General features: G+C 36.0%; 2 protein-coding genes across 2 annotated transcripts in view; one reads left to right on the top strand and one right to left on the bottom strand.

Moving 5' to 3' along the window:
• Positions 1 to 25,505, bottom strand: part of LOC106709261 (ADP-ribosylation factor 6) — a 31,815-nt gene extending 6,310 nt beyond the window's left edge. Inside the window, exons 1-2 of the mRNA XM_014501021.2 lie at positions 25,345 to 25,505; positions 18,690 to 18,792 (exon numbers count right to left, since the gene is read on the bottom strand). The gene's annotated coding sequence lies outside the window, so the exon portion shown is untranslated. The remainder of the gene's footprint in view (positions 1 to 18,689; positions 18,793 to 25,344) is intronic.
• Positions 4,258 to 6,138, top strand: LOC123721577 (putative nuclease HARBI1). The gene is made up of 5 exons (XM_045680664.1): positions 4,258 to 4,918; positions 5,049 to 5,233; positions 5,317 to 5,449; positions 5,521 to 5,641; positions 5,753 to 6,138. Exons 1-5 carry the CDS (start codon positions 4,658 to 4,660, stop codon positions 5,881 to 5,883), a joined length of 831 nt encoding a protein of 276 aa, XP_045536620.1. The 5' UTR covers positions 4,258 to 4,657; the 3' UTR covers positions 5,884 to 6,138.
• Positions 25,506 to 25,572: the final 67 nt, after the last annotated feature.

Genomic DNA, 25,572 nt, shown 5'->3' with positions numbered 1-25,572 from the left:
TCGGACCACTGCCTGATCCGGACAACAGTGCCTATCTCGCGTCGCCCACGGCTCAAGCCAAATGGCCTCCGCCGAGTGTGGCACTACAGGTCAGCAGACTGGGATGAGATGCGGTCCTTTTTTGCATCCTACCCATGGGAGCAAGTTTGCTTCAAGCTGGACGATCCCGATGCCGTTGCCGACTCTGTCACCGATGTCGTGCTTCAGGGGATGGAACTATTTATTCCGTCATCTGTCGTGCCTATCGGGGGCAGCTCTCGGCCCTGGTATGGTCGATCCTGCAAATTAGCAGCGCGCTACAAACAGGATTGTTACCGAGCCTGGGCTGAAGCGTCAGCGGCTAGGGATGTAAATACCAGCTTGCTCAAAAAGAAGTACAACTCCGCCTCCAGGTCCTTCAAAAGAGTTATTGCCAAGGCAAAGTCGGAACACGTGGCTAGCATTGGTGAGAGACTGGTGAAACTTCCTTCGGGAACTCGTGCGTTCTGGTCTCTCGCCAAGGCTGTCCAGGGGAATTTTTGTAAGCCATCTTTACCACCTTTGCGCAGAGGGGATGACTCGTTAGCCCACACCGCAAAAGAGAAGGCCGATCTTCTAGGCTCTCTTTTTGCGTCGAACTCGACTCTGGAGGATAAAGGTAGCTCACCGCCGAATATCCCGTGCGGTGACACCTTCATGTCCGAAATCCAGTTTCGCCAGAGATCAGTACGTAAAGTGCTGCATTCTCTGGACGTCCACAAGTCGAGTGGGCCTGACGGAATTCCTCCCATCGTGCTTAAGACTTGCGCTCCTGAGTTGGCACCGGTTTTAACGCGCCTGTTCCGGTTCCTCTACTCCTTAGGCATCGTCCCGAATTCATGGAAGACTGCCATAATCCACCCGATCCCAAAGAAAGGCGATAGCTCGGATCCGTCCAACTACAGGCCGATTGCCATTACCCCTTTGTTCTCAAAAGTCATGGAAACGACCGTCAATTGCCAGCTTATGAGGTACCTTGAGGAGCATCAGCTGATTAGCGATCGGCAGTATGGGTTCCGTCAGCGTCGCTCAGCTGGTGATCTTCTCGCGTACCTCACGCATCGATGGTCGGAGGCTATCGAGGGCAAGGGGGAGGCCCTGGCGGTTAGTTTGGACGTGGCCAAAGCCTTTGATCGGGTGTGGCACAAAGCACTTCTTGCGAAGTTGCCTTCCTACGGGCTGCCCGAGAAACTATGCGCCTGGATTTCTAGCTTCTTGGAGGGTCGGAGCATCAAGGTCGTTGTTGACGGTGCGTGCTCTGACCCGAAACCAATCAACGCTGGTGTCCCACAGGGCTGTGTACTGTCGCCCACATTGTTTCTTCTGCATATCAATGACATGCTGCAATTCAGCAACATTCATTGTTATGCAGACGATAGCACGTGTGACGCACTGTACACGGCCCGTGCCAATGTTTCTCGGGCTACTGCCGATGAGAACCGGACCAAACTTGTGTCTGAACTGGAGACCCTACTGGGTGAAGTTTCGGATTGGGGTCGACGAAATCTCGTTGAATTCAATCCCAAAAAGACACAAGTATGCGCCATTACCGCTAAAAAACAACCCTTTGTCGTAGATCTTCGTTTTAAGGGCACTCCCCTGGTTGCCTCAGCCAGCATCGGTATTCTCGGCGTTGACATATCGAGTGACGTTCAGTTTCGCGGTCACTTGGAAGACAAGGCCAAGCTGGCCTCCAAAAAGCTGGGTGTGCTCAGTAGGGCGAAGCAGTATTTCCAGCCGGGCCACCGCCTACAACTGTACAAGGCGCAAGTTCGGCCCCACATGGAATACTGCTCGCACCTCTGGGCGGGAGCACCCCAATACCAGCTTCTTCCATTTGACCGCATACAACGGAGAGCGACTCGAATCGTCAACGACCGAGCTCTTACCGATCGGCTTGATACTCTGGCCTTGCGGAGGGACGTTAGTTCCCTCTGCATTTTTTATCGTTTATACCACGGGGAGTGTTCCGAAGAACTGTTTGGAACGATTCCTGCCGCCGAGTTTCGTCATCGGACGACCCGACAGACCGCCAGGTACCATCCATACCATCTGGATGGCTGGCATTCCACAACAGTGCGGTTCTCGCGAAATTTCTTGCCGCGCACGGCCGTGTTGTGGAATGGTCTGTCCTCGGCGGTATTTCCAAACCACTACGACTTAGGGTCCTTCAAGAAGCGAGCATATCTCTTTCTTAAAGGCCGGCAACGCATCTGTAATTCTCGTAGTGTTGCGGATGTCCATGGGCGTCGATGATCACTTCGGTGTTCGCGCCGCTCGTTTGCCCCCTTCTCTTATATAAAAAAAAAAAAAAAAAAAACTTTTCTTAAAATGTGTACGCGAAAACAAAATTTAAACGAACAATAAGTCTATCAAGATGTGGACATTGAATGCAAAAGTTTCAGAGAAATCGTATACCCGTGAGAAATATTTAAATTTTAATGAAAGTGAGAATTGTATAAATAAACACAGGTTAGAAAACAGCACTCATTACAATTCCCGATCTTATCATAAACGAACAAAAAGAGATAAGTTAAATAAACCCGTAGTTTAGTAGACTATCCAGATGTCACATCTCAGATCTTGGAATTGATTCCTACACAAGAAAAGTGTTTGACGTTTTGCGTAAAAGGTGAACGATTGCTTATTTTAAATCACCTTGTATTCCCAACGGTGTAAAAGGGATACAATATTTATTTTTCCCAGTCAAACATTATCAAGTTTAGACGAGACTAACCGGAATTTTAAATTTAATGCAACATGACACCTAAGCAGTCCACTCTCCAAATTCAAACAAATCCTTAAATCTTTAGAGAGTTTATCCAACATTAATCTGCAAATGGTTCTGCAATCGTTATTGGAATACCTGTTTGTTTCAAATGTTCCAGCGGAGTAAGTTATTTGAAACACAGTACCAGTATAACTTGCAGACCTAGATTTCTATACTCTAGGTCGTGAAGTTATCGGTGGCTATTTGTCAGAAAATTTATGTCGTAGAAACAAACAGTTACGTAGGTGAAACTTACCGATAAGAATTGTTTGTTCAATTTATTATTGTTTTACGTCGATATGATTTCAGACAAGATCTGAAGCATATCTGGAATTTTTTGTAACTATAAACAAGTAACTAAGCGTAAGCTAAATATCGATCGAGAGACAGTTGAAAATCTAACAATTAAAACGAACAATACGCCAGAAAACTTAAAATGGAAATTGAACATTCACTTTCTATGACTTGTATCGTGTTTAATTCACCACATACAAGTTTAAAATAAACGAATAATGGTAAAAAGTAAGAATTATTTTAAAAGATTACAAAACGCATTAAAACACTGACATTTAAAGATCACGTAATACTATTCTACCAATAATTGCCTCTGATTTGACCAATTGATTGCCCCAATTGATACAATGAACTCTGCAATATAACTCCTACCTTCAATACAGAAGTAATTATGTTGTATTATTTTTTTATAAGTTTAGTTGCTTCTATTGGAGACTGATATGAAAAATGATGATGCTGTCTTTAATTCAGACAAAGCTCTATGCCAGAAAGTGTACTGTTATCAAATGTACTTTAACAGAAGTGTATAGAAAAAAGATACGCTTTAATATTAAGGTAGTGCTAAGGTAGACATAAAAACAGTAAAAGCCGTTTCGCTTTTCACATACCAATCTGCTTGGTCGATATTATTGAATATTTAAAGGTATGCAAAGGCGTAAACTTGTAAAGAGGGTAAGTCGAAGCACGAAATTGGGTCGGTGCCTGCCGTCGCCGTCTCCCTGTTCTGAACCCTGAGAATCGAATGTATAAGCAATGTTTGTTTAAAATGTGTCGCTTTCTACGATATGCTCTATTTAAGATTGTACGCCATTCATTGACTAGGATCTTGTACAACTCTAATATGCAATGATTGGGCGAAGCTTAATCAAGAAATGAAGGCAAAATTAAACATTGTATCAAAAGATTTTTAACGTAGCAACAGTCGCACTTTAGAGAGGGCGATAGAAGATCAGAGCTGGGGTGACGTAATCCCCTATAGAACACTTGATAGCGATTTCGCAACGAGTCAGTGCTACTTGCACAATTAGTGAACTGCTAGGAACTTATTAATTCAACAAGCAACATTTTAATTGTCTTATCGTCAATAGGTATAGAAACATCAACATTATCCATCAGTGGTAACAGTAGATAATACAGGTATATAATTTTCATCAAACAAGAGTCCACTCCAGCGGGGTTAGGCAGTAAAAAACAAAAACGAAACGAAAGCGACTGTCGTTCGATTGTGATTGGTTGAGAGACTGACGTCTGACGTCACGCGTTAAAACCGTAGGCAGTAACACGCACGAAAGACGAAAGACGAAGCGTCGTCTATCGTCTATCGTTTTTCGACCAATTCCTTTGAAATTCTTAGGCAGTAACACGAAATGACATTTCCAATCGTTTTAAAAGCGACACGATCGTTCGTTTTTGAGACGATCGACAAAGGTGTCTCGTTTTGCCGCGAAGTCAACCGAATCAACTTTAGTTAAATATCTTAAACTATTATTAAATATTAAATAAAACTTCGAAGGTGAGAAATCAATTTGGTATTATGTTATAAATGATTTGTTAGTTGAATAAAGTAAACAATTTATGATTTGGCATATTATAGATGTGTCTCGCATGTGGACCGCCTTGATGTTAGAAGCTGCAGATGCCGAAGCTAAAAAGATGTCTCGGCAGCGTATGCTTCTACAAAGATTAAAGAATCGCGAACGGTTACTCCAAAAAATTCCGGAGTGGCAGTTAAGAGCTCATTACAGGCTGAATAAGGAAGAGTTCCACTCGTTGTGTGACGAGCTCAGGCACAATACCAGTTTAAAAGGTTCGAAAACAACTTCACTGGAACTTAAGGTAAATTGATTTCTTATGATATATGTTTTTTTTTAATATATGTGTGTTAAAAGGTGATTATGTATTTAATATGATTAATGTTAACTTTAGTCACTTTGAGTCTTATACTGACACAATTATTATATTTTAGGTGCTGACAGCATTGAACTTTTATGCCATGGGTTCATATCAGAAAGGTGTTGCTAATGAGGTACATATGAATCAAAAAAGTGTAAGTCGGTGTATCAGAGAGGTGACAAAAGCTCTGAATGAGATTTCAAATAAATGGATACAATTCCCACAAACAAGCACACAAAGAACTAAAATTAAGCAAGGGTAGGGGTTACTATATATAACTTCCGTCATTTTATTTTTATTACCTTGAGCACATACAACTACTTACAAATATTATTTTACAGATTTTATACTAAGTTTAATTTTCCTGGTGTAATTGGTGCCATTGATTGCACCCATGTGGCCATAGTTCGTCCAGCTGCAGATGTACTTTGTTTTTATAACAGAAAAGGCTTTCATTCTCTTAATGTCCAAATGGTATGAACCTTTTTATGTTTGTTATAATAATTATAAGATAATTAAAGATTAATCTCAATTAAATATTTTAGGTATGTGACAGTGATCTCAGAATCACTAATGTTAATGCCAAGTTTGGTGGTGCAAGTCACAACAGTCATATCTGGGCAAGTAGCAGACTGCAAAGCCATATGGAGGCTCTGCAACTATCTGGCAAGTCCGTTTGGTTGTTGAGTAATTGCATTTTTAGTAGAAAAATATTTAACAGGTGATGTTCTATGTTAAATATTATTTGTAACTTTAATATTACTTATAACATTTTAGGTGACAGTGGTTACCCTCAAAGGAGCTACCTTGTGACACCTATTCTGAATGCAGAACCAGGATCTAGAGGAGAGAACTACACTAGAGTGCATGTCAAGGCCCGAAACTGCATAGAAAGGGCATTTGGTTAAATATAGATTTTGATATTTGTTAGGTCAGCGTATCCTTTATTATCACCCTGATTATGCAGCAGAAATTGTTATTGCATGTGTGGTACTGCATAACATGCTCATAGATTCAAGAGGAACTCCTACAGATGATGAAGAAGTAATTTTGTCCACTGCTCTTACACAACCAACTGTTGTTGAAAACGGGCTGGATGTGATTGTGGGGTGGGCTGTTAGGAATAGACTAATTATTGGCAGTTTTTAGTTTGGTTGAAGAAGCCCACACAATAATGTCTAAAAATGTATTTTTAAGAAGAAATATGATGAAGATGAATGTTTTACAAATTAAAAATAAACTTTATTTATATACAATTATTTTTTATTTCAATATTCACTTAAACATTAATTACACAAGTTACAACCAAAACCAATGTAAATGTTACATGTTTTTGCATTTGAGACTGCATCTCAAAGCATAAGCATTACATTAATAAGCCAGTGAGTGAGGGTCCTGGATGCCATTTCCCTCTCCTTTGAACTGATGATGGGGCAGCTATACTCTTGAAGAGGAGGCAACATTTTGTTCATCATCTGAAATATCATGATAAAGTTAGTAAATATTAATGTTTAAACTGTATTTAATAAGATAAAACTAAACATTAAATTGTATCAATTGATTTTAGTTAATTTATTTTACCCAAATGATTAAACAGAAACATGGGCAAATAAATTGAGGTAGGTACTTATTAAATATTTTTCTATTAATACAGTTACCAACTGAAGAATAGATTTGCATATCTGTTTTCTAAATGAAATAACAGGATTGTAATAAATTACTGTCAGTGATCTGCTCCAAAATTTGTATTTGGATAGATGGTTCCTCAACTGGAGGCTCCTCATTTGACTGTTCCTCTACTGGTAGTCCTAAAATATAAAGTTTGGGTGATGAAATGTGATATTCGTAGCTAGGAAAATGGCAACTACAAAACTATTGTTATTAAATACATGATTCAATAGCAAGGGCACTTGCAAAGAATAAGTAAAATAAAAAAGGATGTGTCTGCCAGCATAACAAACATGCTTCAGAATGAATGTCTTGTCTTATGTTTACAATCATTATTATATTAGAACCAACCTTGATCCATTGCTCCATAGACTTGTCAGGATCACTACCTGCCTTACCCAGCAACATCTTTAATAGTTGGCAAAGTTCCTGGCGCCTCACTCTTCCCTGCGGGGTGTTTACCATTTTAAATACGTTATTGACGTACCTTTCCATAAATTCCACCATTATGGCGATTTGCTCATTGCTTGCGTTTTAAGAATTCATTTTACAAAACGTAAATTGAAACACAAACACTTCACTAAACTTTTGTATTTTTACCGCGAGAATATTTGACCTTTATACGTCAAATTCAAATGACACAATGTTGATCGTCAAGTATAGACAATAATTTGTTTTTTTTGACGATTCACCTTCGTCTGCACGAAAGCGACTGTCGTCTGTTACTGCCTAGCCTTACATGGAAAAACGAGAGACGCTATCGCTTAGACGAAACGATCGATCGTTTCGTTTTTAGTTTTTTACTGCCTAACCCCGCTGTTGTCAATAACAACTGATTCTAGTGACGTTAAATAAGCTTCCCTACATAGCAACAATCCTCTTGATCAAATATGACAGAATATCTAACACAAGACAAAACATACGTTGAACACATGTTACGAACGATCTGCTTAACATCTGAGCTACATAAATTTGATTGTAACTACCAATTACAAGATGTAGGTGACGTCACAGGGTTCATCGTAGTCATCACGTAACGACATCCGCTAAGCGTGTACAAACATCGTAAACTCCTCGGACAAATACGAAACACAAAATACGCTATGTGCGGTATGGTAACATTCGCCCTCTCTTCTATTTCCGTCGGGTCAATGCTTGGGGCGTTAACCATTTCCGCACCATTTCCTTTCCCGGGGCAATTTCAAATAACAGATAAAACTATAAATTACCACTCTTCGCAATATATTGTACTAAACAAAATGTATGAAATAAATAAGTACGTTTGAGTTTGTACTAAGTTTGAGTGTTATTTTTATATTTATTGTATCTTCCTCGCCTCTTCTCATATTGCTTCTCTTTTTGCATCACATATAAATTGTTTCAAAAGTCAATTCCGTCGCACTATAATCGTATAATAAAAAGTGTACCAAGTGTTTTCTACTATCGAAAGCTCTTTACAATTGCAATAAAAACAAACTGTGATATTCGTTACGTTTGTAGATCAATGGGCGAGATACGCTAGCAACATAATTGGCTCCGCTCCAGTGGGCTAGTGGGGAGACTGCCAGTACAATATCCCTGCTACTGAACTAGCCAGGAAAACAAAAATAATCCGTAATGAACGAGTCATGATGATCAACTGATTGAAATACTCTAAAATGTAAAGAATTCGTAAATACAATCGTTGTAATTACATATTCGTGGTTCGCAGAGTAAACGAACGAAATCTCAAAGTAAAAGAAAGAAGAAGCTAACTTTTGGCAAAGTAATATCAACGCAAGAGTTATAGAAACGCGAATGAAGTATTTGGTCGTTTGCCAATAAAGTACATCACGTAACTTTTACTATTCAATTTAAACTTAATGGGATCTTCCATTTCACTAATTAGTTTTAAAAAGATCAAGTCAAATCGATTAATGAGTTCGATTTTGCAAAAATACATTCCACAATTATGTCTACATTACAATATTTAATAAGTTATATCATATTAGTATTGTGTTAAATTATTACGTATTTGGTATTTGCTACGGACCGAAGTAACGGCCTTATTTTAAATGGTTATGAATTCTTTCTACAAATATTTAGTATTCCTTTTGGTGAGGACGAGTTGAGCGCTTCACAATATGCAAATAGAATGGCCAAATATGTACGAGAACTTTTTAATGTTTTCTATTTACTCAGTATTTACTTTTAATCTATTACCGTAGTGGTATATATGAACATTTCTTTTTTCATACATCTAACAAGCTTACGAAGTGCGATGACTTAGTTTAAAATTATACTTATGAGGTATATAGATAAGCTGCCTGTTAAAAGTATGCAATATCCTTGGGATGACCTTGTTCCATAACTTTAACGTTCCTAATCATTATAACAGGGCGGTGAGTGACCTTCCCGTCTAATGTGAGGTCATCGGTATTTTTATTAACATTGTATCAAGTTACCAAAATTTAATTCAATTACCAAATGCGTTTGTTTGTTTATTGCGTCGTCGGTATGGTCTTATGATGAATCAGGTCATATGTAAAATGAGTTACGAATCATTACAGACGTGCTATATACAATCATTGGATAACGTGAGAGTACAAATTTTGTTTATAACAGGTATCAAAGTAGACATTCCGGATTCGTAATGTCCACCGACACAGTTGTTCATTAGACTAGTGAGGAAAGATAAACTCGACGACGTTGCCACAGTAACCATTAACGATATTCAATAAGTTCTTTTTACTATGATAGAAACCACCATGCAATTTATGCAAGACTACAAAAAATTTCATTTTAATACTTTTCTAAAGAGATACCGAATTCTAAATTAAATTGGTTTTCTTCAAGTTTAAGGATTTCATTTTTGGTTCATATAATCGTATCAATTAATCTAACATCTTTCTAAGAAATCAAACAACTTGTCATTTAATAGCTGTGAAATTACCATTGCGTATGCGCCGCGAAAGTCGAGAAAGTGTAGAAACGTAAACTAACACAAATGATAGTGAATCGACCTGTAACTAGCAATCTATTGCACCGGCCAAATGTATGATGATTTTCTTGATATGGTAAGATTAGCAGACCCAAACCCGAAGTATCCTTTAATAAAATGCAACTGTTCCATGTACAAAAGAGCTATAAAGATACGAGTAGTACACGCAAGTGTCTTTACATGAACGATTTAATAATTTTTATCGTAACACTAAATACTAGACAAATTCCTAGCGGGCTATAAGGAAATCATAGCAATTGTCTATAGTCTAGACAACAAAATATACAGTTCCTATTAATAGAAGTGTTTATTACAGATAAAATTATTAACTACCAATTAAATCACTAAAAATAATCCAGTCGTAAAGTGGCTTACGACTTTTGGTCGATAGGTACTATAATACAGACGGCAGCAGTGCGGCAGTCAAAAATAAAGCAAAGGTTTAAAATTCACGAGGCCCCGTAGTCGGGTGAGGAGCGCACTGTCTGTCCATTCTAATGTGTATAGAATGTCTGAACTGACAACAATGGCTCGGCAACGATACGCTGAGAATCCAGACATTCATTCAAAGAGGACGTGATAGTGCCCATTTCAGTAATCACTTGTTATGGCTTATAGCAGACATGTTGAAATTTCGTGTTTTTTTGTTTACTTCCATTTAAAAGCCACAGCTTAACAAAATATCACTAAACCAATGTGATGAGTAGGTATTACAATTGATTATTTTTTGGCACATGTAAAGATGTCGCCTTTTTGTCAAAGGTTGGATGGCAAAAGATGTTAATAAGCATTGCACAGGTTTTTCATTTTGATAATGAAACAAAGGATTTATGTACTTAACGTATCACTTTGTTAGGATTGTTGGAATAGAAGTCCTTCATATCTCTTAATAACCTTACCAATGTAGGGATTTATGACATTCATAAACAGATAAGCGATAAGACATTCAGAATATACAAGCGAATAAGACTATCGTGCCAAGTAGAGTATCGAGCGTACACGGTAACCGCAAACCGGCTACCCAACTGCGGCAAGCAAACGTGACATGTGGTGACTATTAACCTACATGGAAGTGTCGTGAAATTGTATGTACATAAAACTGACAAATTCACTAAAATAATAATAGCCTTGTTTTTGATTACTGGTTGTGTTTTATAAAACTTTTTCTACTAAGTTAGCTTACCTACACTAGTTAGTAGTTAGCCGTGTTACTTGTTTGATTCTCAGACTAATCGAGAGGACTAGGGATTTCCTTGCAAAACAATTAAAATTTAAAAATAAAAATTGTTCCTATTTTTATACGGCCATATTTTTTAAATATGAGTAATTGATTAATCTAAACCCAAATTTTTAACCGCCTTCAAAAAGGTGAAGGTACTAAATTCTTCTGTATGTTTTGTTTTCGTAAATTTCGCATTATAAATATATATTTAAAAGCTATTGCTTTGTTCGTTACTTTATTTGAAAAACACTTGTAGAAATAGTATAGGTCAAGTTGTGCCATCGACAGGCGTCTTTAGTTCGCCTGACAATTTTTCTCTGCCAGTTCCAAACAACTCCAGTGATCCTCATATTTATGTTTGTAATAAAAATCTCATATACCTCGCAATTCAAAACTTCTTACGCTATCTTTTACACTGCAACAATTTTTTGTACTACTAAAAATATTGAAGACAAATATACCACACTCATAAAATAAATATTATAAGTAACGGAATAAGTGGAATGAGTTAACTAATGCACATTCTAACGCTAATATTCGTTATTTTTCACCTTGAACTTTCACAATATGGCAAAGGGCAAATGGCTGATATAACATCAGTATGCCGGATAATATCGGAGGGTGGATTGTGTAGACGTTGTTGCGTTACCATGGCAACGTCGATGTTTTACGACACCCCGCGCGTAACGAGCAAGATTGCATCGAGCGAATCCTCTTTGATATTCCCCAGTCCATTTTATAGTCGATAGACCCGTAGGCGGCTGTGATAAAGCGACTACATCTAAAACTTTCACGTTGTACGTGCTTAAATTTTTAATGACATAAGCAGAGGGGTTATTTACGTTTTTCGACAAAGCTTATCTGGAATAATGGTTTAATAATCAAAATTTCAGATATTTCATGGTTCATAGTAAATGTGTGTGATGCGTATTTGTACCTTTTTCAACATATAAATAGAGTCTGTTCTATAATGGAAAAAGATAATGTGAATCGACAGCGCCATTATAGATATAAAGAAACAAAACTGTGAAAGAACACCGTTCCTCGATAACAAATCGAATATGTCGAAAGAATGTAACTCCTATGCAGTATTATTATGACGCACAGACCAAGTATAACTAAACCCAAAGACGTTCAACACATATATCAATTGTTTTTCATTAATATACTTTGACCAAATAAATTTCTTGAATTAATATCGAAATTGATTCATCTTTAAAGTTTTATTCTATTACATTGAATGTCAAAATGTACATTATATTGATGTTAGGTTACTTATCAAAACACGAGTCTGCTTGTCTAGTTATAGAGGCTTAGCTTTCCGCAACCCAGCGACTAGCGCCTATCTAACTCTTTCCACTCTTTAGCCTTATAAATATTTTTTGTCTCTACACATTTCATATCATTCAGAGGCAGTATTGATCCCGGGACTATCACAACCGGGTGACTACCCCGCAGAATCGCACTTTGACGCTACATGAACATTAATATTGTTATTGCCTGCGCGACTTTTATGGTTTCCCGACCCCTACAAATGTTATCCCAATTGCTCGTTGCAATTTATTGGTAAAGGAAAACCTTTCAAGTTTGCGTGCCTTCGGAGATGTGGTTTTATTCATGTGTAGGTATATTGTTACATAATACAGAAACCGCAACTTCTGTGCAACATAACTTTTAATTTGAATAGTTTATAATTTTATAGTAATCTCTCCAAACAAAATTTCTGGTATTGATTTTACAACTAGCGGTAGTTTTCACATTGATTGATAATATATTGTACCCTTTCATTACAAAAAATATAAGAAAACATGCGAATGAACTTTACATTGATAACAACGTTATAGTGAATGGTTCATAATGCAATGAGTAGTGCAGACTCGTCAGATCGTGTTACGTAACAAAATTACTGAGTATCGGAGTCTAGTTGATTCTTTAAGATTTCATAGCAGACATAACAATAACCTAGTAGAAAAGTTTAAATGAATTTCGTTGCAGAATTCAACAACTCGCGAAGCATCTTGTTGTCGAGAAAGCGAAGTTAATTTATATTAAAAAAAACCGTATCTTAACCGTACAAAATTGAGATCGTACAAGATTGATAAATAATAACAAACAATGACGAAACCTTCAGCATTAATCGTATTATCCGACTAAAGTAAATAGAATTCCCTGTGTACACTAGGCCCTAATTTAATTCGTCAACCGTCCCAAATAACATTAACCACCCTAACTCATAGAAGCGACGAGCGTTAAACGTTATAGTGCTTTATAAATTGTTGCAATAAATCTTGCGTAATGACTTCAACAAAAACATAAATCGAATGTACATAATAAAAGTTAGTTTGAATACGAAAGTACACATTTTGAAATGTATATCATATCTACCTATCCAGTGTGTAAACAAAAACCGACTAAATATCAGAGATTACCTAGTTTTTTTTCTTTTTTTGTTAAAGGGCGAAATGTATAAGTACTTAGTACACTTCGCAAAGAATCAGACGGTGCTTATGATAGGTAAATAGCAAATATTTCCGTTGTCTCTGAGTCATTGTTTGAATTATTAACGCATTTTAAATACATAATTACCAGATGGCCAAGATAACTGCTATCTAATTTAGTTATCGATTATCAAAATCGTTTTCATTATTTCAATACCATTAAAATCACCTAAAAGTCACTTTATTCGTATTCGAGTACTACTTAGTCATAAAACGTCATTGCAAGTTTTCTACTTTGAATAAGTAAAAATACAACTGTTCTTTACATTCTAAGCTGATCAATGATTCAATGACCATATGGTCACTTGTGTCCTGTACCTACAACCCTACGTCAAGATAAATTTTTAAGGTGAAAACCAGTTTAAAAAAAATTGCCTTTTTTAAAAACTAACAGAGCGTAAGCGAATTGCTGTCGACAAGATGCAAATATTCGACGAATATTTTTTTAATTTCAGTAGCGCATATCAGATTTCGTAATTACGTTCTATAAACTGTGAACCCAACGCCAAATAGTTTATTTGACTTTTTCTAAAATCATAAGATTTGACGTGTGATATGACGCAGACATTAATTCTTCTGGGCTGCCTTTCCCTACACACTATGAATATATTCAAACCAAGATTTAGGTATACAGTGAAATCATAAAAAAATCCTTGTCTACTCTTTATAATAGCATGATATTTCTTGCAATTTTGATATGCTTATTTTGTTCCTTCCTCAGACCTTTAGGATTAACCGCACGTTTCTCTAGTGTGCTACTTTAATACATATAGCATTGTACTAATCAAGCTTGATGTCGTCCAGCTACAAAGCGTATAAATAATTTTATTACAGTGGCAGAGTTTGGACGCGCAACGTGCGAGCGGGTGAACAAACTTTACTGTGCACGTCCCCTGAAAGCTCGTTCCGACGATGTAAACATCGAATATCCACGCACAAACTATCAGGGTTGCCAATTATCCCATTTTATAATACGATACTTTATTAACTTTACAATGAAAAACTACAAATCAAGATATATAATAGCTACAAATGTGGTATTTTCAAGATTTTTAAAATTGCAGTATTTATTAAATTCTGATGTGGTTACAATAAATAAACATTAGATGCCACATGGTCGGTGCGACGTCAAATTGTGTAAACTGGCTTCGGGATAAGCAAATGCCAAATGGATTTCGTTTTACCACAATTAGTGGTAGAGATGTACATTTACATTTTTTGTAAAAAAAAAAAAATCTCAGAAAATGCATGCTCATCTTGTCTTATTTTATTACATTAATAATTCTTAGATTTTCTATGACATTTTTTGATTAAAAATTTATAAATATCAAAAACAAACTATGTCTAAATGCCTTTGCGCAACAGTTGACAGATAAAGGATGTCGATGAACAAACTATGACATAAATATGTAAGTTAACCAACCTTTCTGTAGTCTTTACAAACAAGTTTAATTGGGTGTACATTTACAGGTACAATTAAACTGCATTGAACATATAAACAATGCGGAACGCTATACGACATTATGTTTATTACGAAAGACGTCGTTAAAGACAAATGTTCATAAAGACGTAAATTATTCTTATCTCATAAGAATATTTATGGCCTAACCTTGGCAGAGACGAAAACTGAACAAGTACAAAACAAAGTTTGTAGAACTTCCCATTTTACTAAAGAAGGTAACCGGTGCAAATTATAATTCTGATTAGAATGTCCAACAAAAGCTACTTTCATAAATACATATAAAGTATGCAGTAGTACGTAGTAGTTTTTGTGTAACGTTGTCTAAACTAAACAGGTACCAATGTGACACCAGAGAAAATAACATGTCTTGTTACCACTGCAAGGCGGGTAACTAGTAAATATAATTAGGTTTTATTCCCTTAGAGATATAAATAACTGGCATCCCTTGTCCCGATATAGCACGGCTGAAAGGGTCCACCGGGTCACCGGCCTGTGTCATGCAACACTTCGATACTTCATTAAGCGTATGACCTGACGAGACTAGTTACTACTTAGACCTACAGCTAACACACAGCCGTTGATGGACTTCTAATCTGCCTGGTGACAGACGTTTTAAAGTAATTACTTTGGTAGCAACTCGATAAGACATACAAAGGTTCATGCACCTTACGTTAGCGTGACTAAGTATTTTATTAAATTTCAACAGTGAGCATTTGCTCATATCAGTATGCTTTTTGACTTCAGCGCCTTTTTTGTAACTTTAATAATCATAAACAAATTAAATTATTGAATTTTCAAACTTTATTACTGTTACAAAAATCAATTCCTTAAAACATCTTATATATAAAATTTCCATGTCATAATGTTAGTTACCGTACTCTTCCGAAACGGCTTGACCAATTCCTATGAAATTTTATATGTATATTCAGAAGGTCTGAGAATCGGCTACTATCTATTTTGCATACCCCTATTAAATTTTTTTTTAACTGCGCGCAGACGGAGTCGCGGGTGACAGCTAGTATTCTATAAAGCCTCAAACACGTAATGCTTTATATTAACTAGATAATTTACAGTTTAATATCAATTCAGTCTTGGTTTTAGAAGTTTTATAGTCGGCGACAAATTCATAAGAAAATACAAATGTTTAGTCTATACAAAATAAATAAATGAAATATATACGTGTTAATAAAAATATTTTCATGGCTAGAGAAAGCGTGAAAGTGTCTGTGTGAGCTTTCTCTATTTTCAAAGTGCTTTATAAGAATAGATCGTAAGTGGGTCAGGGTGGGATTGTGACCGTGGGAGCCGAGACCCTTTTATTGTCGCGCCACGAATACGGTAATGATTCGCCTACTGAATTTATTGTTATGTTAACAATAGTACCGTTCATAGATTAAACCTGCGAGACAAAATTAGATGTAAAAGATATTGAATCAATACTTGGAAGCTATATTATTGAGAAACAACAAGTTAAATAAAGCAGAGAAACATTTGTCTCATTGACACAAGTTAAAAGGGCATTTATCCGAAAGGTTTTACAATTTTAAACTTAAATCAACAAACACCACTGTAATCTAAACATTATTTAGGAACAAACGTTCCCGTTACTTTCTTTTGCAAACCTTTATTAACTTATTTTGATACATTGATCGGAAACTACGTTTATTTCACCAAAGGACCACCAATACTTCCCTGTTTCTATTTATTTGCCACAAATTTCCAAGTATAGCACGTTCTGTGCATACAAATGACTGAATGGGCCCTTCTGAAGGGTCAATAACCCATTGCCCATCACCGGATAGAGCCAGCGGTATCCTTTACTGCCAAAACACATTCAACGCGCAACGTCGCATAAAATTTAGCAAACCCTTTGTAAATGTTTTGCGATATAAAGTCAATTTATATGGCTAAGGAGTTTTCCTTAACATGAGCGTTTATGAAAAAATAAAGTTATCATAGAAATAAAAATATAAATTGCGTTAATAATTCAATACTTATCACAAAAATACTGTTAATTCGCATTCAAATAGTTTCTAACAATAAGAAATTACTCGTAATATTAATATTGATAGTTGAATCAACAAGTTAAATTAAAGCTGGGTATCATGTCGGACGCCTGTTACATCCACTGTTGGCGTTAACACATTGAATACCAATTGGCTTAACGGTCGCTTTAATCACATTCCTATTACACGTACTAGCTTCAACATTTCCCGCTAATTTCTTCTCAGATGGCTTGTTGGATGGACTTTTCTCCCATCTTATTGCATGAACATCTCAATATATCAAAAAGTACAAAACAGCACAGCCTAATTACCATGAAAAAAGCCGACACAAGGGGATAGTAGCAAAAAAAAATGACGGGTAATAAAGGTGATTTTTTGAAATTGTCATAAGCATAAGAGTGTTATTTATAAGTAATCATTACTTAAATTGAACTAATTTGAATCCAGCGTAACCGAAAATATTCGGACTGATTATTAAACTGACACGTTTTTTATAAATTTTTACTTTTAAAATGTATTAAATTTTACTAATTTCAAAATAATTGTATTCAAGGCACGATTTAAGGTGTGTTCGGTATGCACGATGTTTGTAAGGCCTTCGAGTGCGAACAGGCTCGCTTACGCCCACGCACAGGTGTGACTGGTTAGTTAAATAGCAACGCCGTTTAACTCTAAGATGAACACTCAGATGTAAGCGGTCACTAAAGAAGTCTTCAGTGAAGGTTTACTATTAGTAATGGCCTAAGTATCTATTTTGGCTAACCTTTACACGAGTCTACGTGAAGTTTGATGACCTTAAAATCCAATAAAAACCCCTTTCGAGTCCTAATAAAAGACCTTTTAGTCCAAATCTCGTTAAATATAACTGCTTACTTAAATCATCTTGTAATCTATTAATCAACCCTTGCAATGCAACCCAAATAGATAACTTTATGATAATATTAAAAAAATAATTTCGAGCTTTTCCCTTTGCTTCGATTAAATATTTTGATACCGCGACTCATTTGGACAGGTATTTTGTAATTTGTTTTTTATTTCTATTTTGATAATCGATGTTTTTAAAACACGATTAAAAAGTCGTCAATTATTTCTATGTACGGTAATACTTGCTTACTTGCATACTTGCCCTTAATGCGCAAACCACTTCGAGGTCTTCAGACTCTATGCAAACGGTTACAGTAAGGTTACGAAATGGACACAGATAACACAAGTCCACCTTGCCGATTGCTTTAAGGATATACTGTTTTCTTAGATCTTAAAGCGAATACTAACTTCTATCAATTTATGACTAAAGAAAATTTAAAAGTTTTAAGTTTCCCAGATGAGTTTATATTCCTACTTCAAATTAGAAAGAAGGCATGATTTAAATGCTGTTAAAACTTTACATAATAAATGAACATTACATAAGAGAGAATACATAGTATTTTTTAAAAAACGAACACCACTGTTCAGTTCTACATTACATTCAGAACAAACAAGTCATGGCTATAAGCAGTCACGCTTTCTGCTCGCCCAGCAGACTATAGAAATACAAGAATATCTAATCTATGAGAGCAAAATAAGCGCGTGCGAGTATTTATAGATCAGTTATACATAAACAGCGCAAAGATAATTTTATAATGTCTACTTTAGATTAAAATAATTTAAAAAAAGACTGAGAATATGATTAACATATATTTTAAATCCAGTTTCAGACTTGGCAGCACATTATAATTTTGTTTAAAAAGAAAAATTAAAAAAAAAAATTCTAATACCTTACCGCGTACCTTCGCCTTCAGCAAGTCAAAGAAACATAAAACCTCTTCGGTAATTTAGTACGTTCCAAATTTAAAAAAACGACCACACTTCATCACACTAGGCTTCGATAGGGCTACTCACATCAAACAGACACCGCCAACACACCGGAACCATTCCACACTATTGTTGTATCGCCGCGACAACCCTGCAGTACACGGTTGCTTATCTAACGACACGAGCACACCTGAAACAATGGATACATTCATTTTATATTTTATCGTCCATATAATATAAAAATATGTACAAATGTATTGGGTATTTGTGTAATATTTCATCTAAATCTATCAAACTACCTAATGTGACGCAACGAAGTGGTCTCCAGTTTTCTTGACTCAACCCATTCCTCGTTTAAGCCCATATTTATGGTAAAACATTAATTTAATTCCCCTCTATAAAGTAACTTAAAAAATCAGACGCCACTAAACGTAATCGAATTTCCCTACTGAGATTACATCAGGATAGGAAAGAATAAGAATTCTGAACGTGAAACTCTATTTCACCATAAAATATTCAGTAAGCCTATTAGAGGCAAGTGTTGTAAAACATATCCACTTTCTATTTTATGTCGAAACAAAGCAATTTATTTATAGGCACTAGGTGCAATACACCAGACTATTGAATTATTACGTACACGGTAGCGCTACAATCGAGTAGCTTTTGCTATAATCGGTGAATGAATGCCTTGTAAGATAATGAAATTTCTATAGATTCCTGGGGTCCGTGTTTTCCTGAAGTAGATAATCGAAATGGTTAAACCAAAGCCTTGTAAAGGAGTAAATGTATTGTATCAAAATGAACTATTCCTATACATAATTGCGATTGTATGGATGGATGTTTGTTTGAAGGTATGTCCGGAACGGCTCAACGGATCTTGATGAAATTTGGCCCATTGGTAGAACATTGTCTGGAAGAATACATAGGCTACTAAGTTTTTATTTAATTCCACGCGGATGGAATCGCGGGCGACAGCTAGTTTTGTTATAAAACACTTAAAACTTAGAGCAGAACCTTTAATACGCTTATAATTACTTGGTATGGTCATGGTATGGTTACTGGGTATTATAATTCTCTTAAATTTTATTATTTACTAGCTGTCGCCCGTGACTGTCCGCGCGGCGTTAGAAAAATCTTTATAAGTAGCATATGTGTTCTTCCAGGCTATATTCTACAACCGTGACAAATTTCATCAAGATCCGTTGAGCCGTTCTCGAGATACCTTCAAACAAACATACGCATTTATAATATTAGTAAGATTTATTTTTAAGGATTTTTTTACGAAAACATTGGAAATTTAAAAAATATTGCTATGTAATTAAATACGTAAAGTCTTAAACAACATTTGATAATGTTTAAATTGACACCGTCAGGTACTTAGGTTATTATTACACGTTTCCTTGGGACTCATTAAAACGCAATATAGCCAACCACTAACGCAATGACAAATTTGTGAAGGGGAAGTCATAAGGTAAAATATTAATTAATTGTTAATACGAAATGATTTTTCACTCCAAATTACTTAATTTTAAATATAAAATGTTCCATTTTTTATCGGGACAGAATTTAATTTAAAACTAAAGTTCACCAAATACAACATAAAATTCGGACTTTAACTTCGTCGCTAGTCTTCAACTAACCATTGGTTTCCGAGACCCAAAACTCTGTATAAAACATATCATCGCTGTCATTATTGTCTTAAACGGGGATTTTGGTCCAGAAACCGACGGCTAAACTTAGTGTGGGATTTGATTTTAAAACTTATGTTTGTTTTCTAGTAACTATTTAACTATTGTCTAATAATCCCGTAGCATAAGTTCTAATTTAGTTTAAATAATTACAAATGTTTTTTAAATTATTCAACATAACAATTTGAAATCCCACGCCCAAAATTATTATCCAATGAATTTTATATCTAAAGTACCTACGGTGAGCTCATTGAGTTGAAAAATTAATTCTGTATAAGCGTACCGGGACCTGTTATCATCCTACAGAAACTCTCAACTCCGCAATGCCAAGGGGATGAAAATTTTATGAAAACATAAATAAGTCATTTGTAAGGTGCACAGATTGAAACTCGCAAGAGTTAAAATGAAGTATTTTAAATATTATGTTATAAATTTGATGAGATTTTATCTTACTAATATTATAAATGCGAATGTTTAGATGAATGGATGGATCGATATATGTTTGTTTGAAGGTATCTCCAGAACGGCTTAACGAATCTTGGTGAAATTTGGCAACGTAGTCTGGAAGAACACATAGGCAACTTATAGTTTTTTTTTTAATGCTGCGCGGATAGAGTCGCAGGCATTTAGCATTCTTTTTTGATTAAAATAATCTGTAGAGAAACATTGAATTTCTCGACTAATTAGGTATTAACGACAATTCTATACTCTTTAATACTGGTTGAGAGGTCAATGTCAGGTCATATGATAAAATATATCAAATGCCGCAAAATAATACATGACACGTGACACATTGATATGTAGCATGTAATCTAGGAACGCGGGAGCGCACGACTACGAACTTCCGTCCGTAACATGCGTGGGTATGACAAAGACCATAAATGTATCACAATTGGCATATTTCAAGTCATAAGCGACAGCGGAATAAAATATACCGTATTCCAATTCAAAATAAAATAGATTATAAGCAAAGTGATCCTTACGCATATCTTTCGTTTGGTGTTAATATTGTGCTTAAATATATTGTAAATTTCTCAGATTAGCATTTATAATTGGTAACTGGCGTTTTTTTTTTCTTTATAAGCTTTTGCATTTATATAGATTACAGATAGTAATGATTTGTTCCAGAATCTGCTAACGTTATTTATGGATAACTGGCATCATTTGTATGTGTGCTCCAGTTTTAATTAACATTTCGTATAGCGACGATTAGTCTACGAATTTGTAATTTTCTAAAATAAGCCTATATAAAATTCAGATTTAGCTATCAATATTTTACCCCAAGGAGCACTTATAACTTACGTCTGCAATCTCGTTTCGGTTGCCATCCGCCGCAAACATACTGTCATACATGCTTAAACTGACGATATTGGTCATGGGCTTATGGCACACAGATAAAATGACGTTTATCATACTGGCGAAAAAAAAAAGCAAGTTGAAAGAAGTACGCGATAAATTTATTTTATAATTGAAGCTCGTATCAAATAAAAAATATTCTAGAGCAGTAAAGTTCATTACGGTATCATAGCAAAACATAACTAAGGTTAACTACAACATTGAGTCCCCACCAACGGTTCCCGCCTTGTCGTGGCGGTGGGGCTCTAGTACCTGTGGGATTTTCACCCACGGCGAAGCTAAGAGGAACCAGGGTCGGTTCGGCGTGCAGGACTGGCCGCTTGCCCCCCGGAGCCGCCGAGTGTAGCGCGCCGGGCCGGCCCACCTGGGGGAGGCCTCCAGGGGTGGACTATGTTAGCGGGTCTGCCCCTGTGAGGGCCTGTAGGTAGGGCCGCGGGGGGTGTGGGCGGGTACTGGTTTATCCTGCCACCCTGCATCCCTCGTGGCCGGATGTGTGGTGGGGTCGTGGGGGCTGCGGGTGGGTACTGGTTTATCCTGCCCCCTGCAGCCCTCGTGGCCGGATGTGCGGTGGGGCCGCGGGGGGTGTGGGCGGGTACTGGTTTATCCTGCCACCCTGCACCCCTCGTGGCCGGATGTGTGGTGGGGCCGTGGGGGGGGGGGGTACTGGCTTATCCAGCCCCTCTGCGGCCCGGTAAGGTCGACGGCGGGACCTAACATCAGATCCGCCGTTGGGGGCTGGGGAGGTGGGACAACCGCCTCCCCGGCTTCCATAGCCCTGTGGTGGCAGGTACGGGGGTACCTGTCACCCGCTTCAAAGGGCCAGGAGGACGGCGCGCCTTGGTTCCCGGCGCGCCTCCCCAATGGAGGTTGGTGGGCGTAGCCCACTATCAGTGGAGAAGCTGCTGCGGCGGCTAGCGCAGACGGGGCCGCGGAAGATATGCGAAAGCAGTACCCGTGACCCCGTCACTATGCGCAGTAGGAGGAACAGAGGTGGTTTAGCGGGTATGCTCCCATTAGGGGAGAGAATCTCGCATAACTACCGTGTCCCCCCCGGGACACGGCGTATGCATAAAGCATTCCCCTCTTAAAAAAAAAAAAAAAAAAAACTACAACATTGAGTAAATTTAGGGCATCTCTTCATATCATAAAACAAAAACAAAAAAATGTAACAACAGTTAACTTAAACTGAAATTGTCACGGCCTTGTACCATGGCCTGATTATACTCTGTTGCTAAGTGATACCACAAATTAACCAAATACATTTGTTAGTACGATGTAGTAACCTAAAAACTTGATTATCGTAAAACTAATAATGAGAGCCGATAAGACAACAGTATTTTGTTATCACTTACGTTTTTTTCAATCTTTGTGATTTTTAGTTACAACATCACTACATTAATCGTGAAACAAAATCAAAACATTTTCTATTTTTAATTAAACTTCTAATTATTTGCATTATTAATTCAACTGAATAAATTGCGACATGTGAAATAATAACCAAAATTGTCACGGAATTAGGATAAAAGTTGCTAAAATAATATTTAATTTTATTTTTTGTAATTTTTAATAATCGTAATAAGTACGCCATATTTGACGACATGGATCTGCATTATAGAATTACTTCAAGCTTCTTGCACATTAATAAAAAAAAAATTACTTAAAAACGCACATTTTTAATAAGATGTCATGACTACATTTCATTGAAAAACTTATACATAAACAAAATAGATGTAATGCAAGTAATCAGAAGTGACGACTAGACGATTTATTGTAAAGGGCTGTGGGGGAGACTATCTCACAATGTGTTACGCCAGACCCCTTGCAATTAAAAAAAACCACAGACTGAGTAGTAAACAGCTAGTATAATTAATTGGATGCATAAATTTAAATAATAATGGAGACACCTTTTCTAATAGAATAATCAAAATAATATTATATTATATTAATTGGAATTATCTTACTAATATTATAAATGGGAATGTATAGATGGATGTATGTTTGTTTCAAGGTATCTCTGGAACGGAGGTATAACTTGATGAAATTTGGCACAGATGTAGAACATAGTCTGGAAGAACACATAGGCTGCTTATTACGTTTTTTTAATTACGCGTGGTCGGATTCGCGAGTTACAGCTAGTAGAAAAAAATTTATAGATATTACAGCTAATTAAGGCGACATTGAGAGAAGTATATGCTCAAATAGAAGTTGAATAATCTTCATATTAAATGATGAACATATATTTATCCTATTTTCAGCATTTAGCAAACACAAACTAACAATTTATTAATAAATGGAAAAAGTCCATTGTTAATTATCAAGTTAAATAAAGAATAGGTTTAACCAACAAGAATAGGTTTGACATATTGATAAATAATTTAGAAAGACAGACAATTAACAAAAATGTTTGTTTTATAAGAAAAAGCTACATTTTGACAGAGCTACATTTAGTTGTGAGATAAACATTTTGCATATGTTAAACATTGTGCTGTGTACAATTTTAATATTTTAATGGACATCAAACGGCAACAGATAACATGAACGCACTCAAGCAATTTATATCATAAAATAAAAATTTAAGTCACAAATTAAACATAAATTTAATTATTATTATTGTTGTCATGTCATTGTCCAAGAATATTTATTCTGTGTATTATTAACTCATTGGAAATATGAACATTACTCATATTATATATTGGGATGATAACTCAAATACAAAATTAACTGCAAATTAGTAGAAACAGGAAAAAACAACAAAATAAAATATGTAAATGTAAATTTTCAATATGCACTATATGAATAGTTAATGTTTTTAAGCAGTGAAGTTATTAATATTTGACACTAATTGATAAAAAGTATATAAATATTTAGTTAACATATTTGTAATTTCTGATAATTGTAACTTTTTTGCAATAATTAATATCAAAATTATAATTTCAAAATACATGATAATGATTAATGATGCATTTTTCCTTTGAACTTTGATTCAAATTGCAAAGGACTCATTATCTTCAGTGATATTATACTAAAATAGGATAAACCAAGTTGTAACAGCAGTCACACAGTTCGAAGGAATTTTAGTATTTTTGATTTGTATTATCTTATGTATTTTCTAATTTAAAGAATACCAAAATTATTGTTTTAATAATCTCTTCAATGTTAAATCTTTTAAGTTGTTTAAAAACTATTCTTCATGCCACAAAACTTTATAAAATTTTTCACTTATAACATAAATATTTAAAACTTCTAATGTGTAATTCTTATACATTTAAACAAGAAAATAGGTAGTTTATTTCCTATTCCATCATTCATCACAATCAGCGGCAAAACCATAGATTTAAACATGAATCATCGGCGGGAAGGCGGCAACAACATTATTACTTATGTTGCTTGGAAACTGGTTGTTTAAATAAGGGGGTCAAATTTCTGCAAGGTTAGGTCGTAATTTATATCACGCGGGACTTAAATATATAAGTACGTGTGTGCTTGACAAATACTAAGAAAAAACTTGATCTAATGTCTTATTCGTCAGGTAAGGCGGTGCCTTTCGTTCGTCAATGGGCTTGGGCGATGGCGGTCAGCTAACGGCCGTCGAGAGCCGCTTACAAAACAGTAGTCGGTTTACACATAAAATATTCTAGTATAATATTAGTTCCCAATGCCAAATTAATTGACCAGTCAGGAACAAGAGGTAAACTTACCACATGTCAACTATAAATCTCTGCTATTCCTACATCCACTTTTCACTCACAACACAAAACATTCCACATCCACGATTGACATTCACAAATCACAGTTTCACTTTGAAGTTACGATACGAAGTTACATTTGCGAACACTAGCGCCACGTGTGTGAACCGAACATTACTAACTCACTGGAATGAAGTTGTTTTCATACTCAGCATCGTTGTAACAAAATCAAAGAGTGTT

Source organism: Papilio machaon, chromosome 2, assembly GCF_912999745.1.
Source record: "Papilio machaon chromosome 2, ilPapMach1.1, whole genome shotgun sequence".
In the NCBI taxonomy this organism is placed as follows: domain Eukaryota; kingdom Metazoa; phylum Arthropoda; class Insecta; order Lepidoptera; family Papilionidae; genus Papilio; species Papilio machaon.
The sequence above is the reverse complement of the archived record's forward strand: the minus strand, read 5'-3'. Positions and strand labels throughout refer to the sequence as shown.

Excerpts from the sequence above, each read along its gene's own strand:
- LOC123721577 (XM_045680664.1), top strand. The coding sequence starts at position 4,658 with ATGATTTGGCATATTATAGATGTGTCTCGCATGTGGACCGCCTTGATG. Across the intron at positions 5,450-5,520 it reads ATTCTCTTAATGTCCAAATG|GTATGTGACAGTGATCTCAG; the intron begins GTATGAACCTTT and ends TAAATATTTTAG. Across the intron at positions 5,642-5,752 it reads GGAGGCTCTGCAACTATCTG|GTGACAGTGGTTACCCTCAA; the intron begins GCAAGTCCGTTT and ends ATAACATTTTAG.